A 4,040-nucleotide genomic window follows, 5' to 3' on the forward strand; every position below is an offset into this window, starting at 1 on the left:
AGTGATTCTCCTGCCTCAGCCTCCCAAGTACCTGGGATTACAAGCACCCGCCACCATGCCCAGCCCTGAGCACTTTTTAAGACCAATAAAAACCAATGATACAGGCTGGGCATGGTGGTTCACACATATAATCCTAGCAGTTTGGGAGGCTGAGGCAGGTGGATCATGAGGTCAGGAGTTCAAGACCAGCCTGGCCAACATGGTGAAATCCTGTCTCTACTAAAAATACAAAAATTAGCTGGGCATGGGGGCAGGCGCCTGTCATCCCAGCTACTCAGGAGGCTGAGGCAGGAGAATTGGCTTGAACCCGGGAGGTAGAGGTTACAGTGAGCCAAGATTGCACCACTGCATTCCAGCCTGGGTGACACAGCAAGACTTCTCAAAAAAAAATCAATGATGCAAATATTAGGCATTAACATTCTGCTTCAAAAAGAACTAGTAAAACAGTGAATTGCCTCAGTATTTAATTTTTTGTTACATGTAATATTTAATATGGACATGTCAAATGACTAAACTTTAATATGCTTTTATCTTCTATAAATGTATTTAATATATTTTTCTCTTCTACAGATGTGTTTTTACCAAATTCAGCTCATTCTACCTCTAAGAGTCAGTCGGATCTCAATAAGGAAAATCAAAAGCCAGTTTACAAATCTGACAAATGTACAGAAGCAGACACATGTAAGAATTCACCATTAGATGAATTAGAAGAAGGGGAAATTAGAAGCGATAGTGAAACATCTAAACCACAAGAAAGTTTTGAAAAAAATTCCAAGCCTAGAGCGTCAGCTGATGTGCGGAAGTCAAAGACTATCCCACAACATGGGAAAAGTACTGTGGGTTTGGATAAAGACAGTAGGAAAACACATGTAAGAATCCATCAGACCAATAACAAATGGAACAAAAGACCTGATAAATCTAGCAGATCTTCAAAAACGGAGAAGAAAGATAAAGTGATGAGCACTTCCAGCTTGGAAAAAATAGTTCCAATTATTGCTGTACCCTCTTCTGAACAAGAGATCATGCACATGTTACGAATGATAAGAAAACATGTAAGGAAAAATTATATGAAATTCAAGGCAAAATTTTCATTAATACAATTTCATAGAATTATTGAATCAGCAATTTTGAGTTTTACATCTCTAATTAAACATCTCAACTTACACAAAATCTCTAAGTCAGTGACTACCTTACAGAAGAATCTTTGTGATGTTATAGAGTCTAAACTTAAGCAAGTTAAAAAGAATGGCATAGTTGATCGTTTATTTGAACAGCAGCTACCAGATATGAAAAAAAAATTGTGGAAGTTTGTAGATGACCAACTTGATTATTTGTTTGCAAAGCTTAAGAAAATCTTAGTTAACTTTTGTGATTCCAAAAACTTTGGAAGAGACAGTGATGAAGGCAAACCTGAAAAAACAAGTAAACAGAATGCACAGTATTCAGATTGTCAGAAAGGGAGTGGGCACAGCTCCAACAAAGAATTGCTGAAAGAAAAATTCTCAAAATCAGAAGACTGTGTTCACTATAAGTCTTTAGTGGGATGTAAAAAATCTGAGGAAAAATATCAAGAGCAAAATAACTCCAGTATTAACACTGTAAAGCATGACATTAAAAGAAATTTTAACACCTGCTTTGATAATACAAAGAACTCTCAATCCGAAGAGCGCTCCTTGGAACTACACTGTTCAAGCACCCCAAAGTCAGAAAAAAACGAAGGAAGCAGTATAGAGGATGCACAGACATCCCAGCATGCAACTTTGAAGCCAGAACGAAGTTTTGAGATTCTTACTGAACAGCAAGCATCTAGCCTTACTTTTAATTTAGTGAGTGATGCACAAATGGGTGAAATATTTAAAAGTTTGTTGCAAGGGTCTGATCTTTTAGACAGTAGTGTTAACTGTACTGAAAAAAGTGAGTGGGAGTTAAAGACTCCAGAGAAGCAGTTGCTAGAGACTCTTAAGTGCGAGTCTATACCAGCTTGTACAACAGAAGAGCTAGTTTCAGGGGTGGCTTCTCCATGTCCTAAAATGATTAGTGATGATAATTGGTCATTATTATCATCTGAGAAAGGTCCATCTCTGTCTTCAGGGCTTTCATTGCCAGTTCATCCTGATGTGTTGGATGAAAGTTGTATGTTTGAAGTGTCTACTAACCTACCTTTAAGTAAAGATAATGTGTGTAGTGTAGAAAAGAGCAAGCCCTGCGTTTCTTCCATACTTTTTGAAGATCTAGCAGTCTCTTTAACAGTACCGTCACCTCTGAAGTCAGATGGTCATCTCAGTTTTTTAAAGCCTGATGTTTCGTCTAGTTCAACTCCTGAAGAAGTCATTAGTGCTCATTTTAGTGAAGATGCCTTACTTGAGGAAGAGGATGCATCTGAGCAAGATATTCATTTAGCTCTGGAGTCTGATAATTCAAGCAGTAAATCAAGTTGTTCTTCCTGGACAAGCCGATCCGTTGCTCCAGGCTTTCAGTACCACCCTAATCTACCTATGCATGCTGTCATAATGGAAAAGTCCAATGATCATTTTATTGTGAAAATACGACGTGCAACACCATCTACCTCTTCTGGTCTTAAACAGAGTATGATACCTGATGAATCATTGACATCTTTGCCCAGACATGGAAAGGAAGCTGATGAAGGAGCAGATAAAGAATATATTTCATGTCAGAACACAGTTTTTAAATCTGTGGAGGAATTGGAAAATTCCAACAAAAATGTTGATAACAGCAAGTCAACTCATGAAGAACAGAGCTCTATGATACAAACACAGGTTCCTGATATATATGAATTTCTTAAAGATGCTTCAGGTAAGATAGGTCATCGTGATGAAGTGGCTGATGAATGTTTCAAATTGCATCAAGTATGGGAAACGAAAGTGCCTGAAAGCATTGAAGAATTGCCTTCAATGGAAGAAATCTCACACTCTGTCGGGGATCATCTTCCAAACACATACATAGATCTAACGAAAGATCCAGTCACTGAAACCAAAAACTTGGGGGAATTCATAGAAGTAACAGTTTTAAATATTGATCAGTTGGGATGTTCTGGAGGCAATTTAAATCAAAGTGCTCAAATATTAGACAATTCTTTGCAGGCTGATACTGTAGGTGCTTTTATTGATTTGACACAAGATGCTTCAAGTGAAACTAAAAGTGAAGGTAATCATCCTGAATTAGCTGTTGAAGACTTGGGATGTGGAGTCATACAGGTAGATGAAGATAATTGTAAGGAAGAAAAGGCACAAATGGCAAACAGGCCTTTGGAGTGCATTGTTGAGGAAACCTATATCGACTTGACCACAGAATCTCCCAGTTCATGTGAAGTAAAAAAGGATGAATTAAAATCAGAGCTGGGATCAAATTGTGTTAACTCGGAGTTGCCTGGGACTTTGCATAATGCTCACAAAAAGAGAAGAAACCTTTCTGATCTAAATCATACTCATAAGAAACAAAGAAAGGAAACAGACTTAGCCAATAAGGAAAAGACCAAGAAACCTACCCAAGATTCTTGTGAGAATACTGAAGCTCACCGAAAGAAAGCCAATAAGAAGAGAGTCCCTCCTGTGAATAAAGATCCCTCATCATTAAAGGCAACCCCAGGGATTAAGGATTCATCAGCAGCACTTGCCACTTCTACAAGCCTTTCCGCAAAGAATGTTATTAAAAAGAAGGGAGAAATTATCATTTTATGGACAAGGTAAGAATCTTGTGAGGCATTTAAATCACCAGGAAATTTTGAGCTCAGAAATCTAATCTGTCTCGCTGGGCACAGTGGCTCATGCCTGTAATCCCAATACTTTGGGACGCTGAGGCAGGTGGATCACTTGAGCCCAGGAGTTTGGGACCAGCTTGAGCAACAAGGCAAATTTATCTCTCTATAAAAAATACAAAAATTAGGGCCGGGCGCAGTGGCTTACGCTTGTAATCCCAGCACTTTGGGAGGCCGAAGCGGGCGGATCATGAGGTCAGGAGATCGAGACCATCCTGGCTAACATGGTGAAACCCCGTGTCTACTAAAAATACAAAAATTTAGC

General features: G+C 38.7%; 1 protein-coding gene across 3 annotated transcripts in view; it reads left to right on the forward strand.

Annotated features, from left to right (window-relative positions):
- The window catches only part of CASP8AP2 (caspase 8 associated protein 2), a 39,516-nt gene that overhangs the window by 27,413 nt on the left and 8,063 nt on the right, over nt 1-4,040 (forward strand). For all 3 annotated transcript variants that reach the window (XM_011941934.1, XM_011941935.1, XM_011941933.1), the window contains exon 8: nt 571-3,703. In XM_011941934.1, coding sequence (XP_011797324.1) covers nt 571-3,703 — 3,133 coding nt within the window. The remainder of the gene's footprint in view (nt 1-570; nt 3,704-4,040) is intronic.

The sequence above is a fragment of the Colobus angolensis genome, unplaced genomic scaffold, assembly GCF_000951035.1.
Source record: "Colobus angolensis palliatus isolate OR3802 unplaced genomic scaffold, Cang.pa_1.0 Scaffold203, whole genome shotgun sequence".
Taxonomy (NCBI): Eukaryota; Metazoa; Chordata; class Mammalia; order Primates; family Cercopithecidae; genus Colobus; species Colobus angolensis.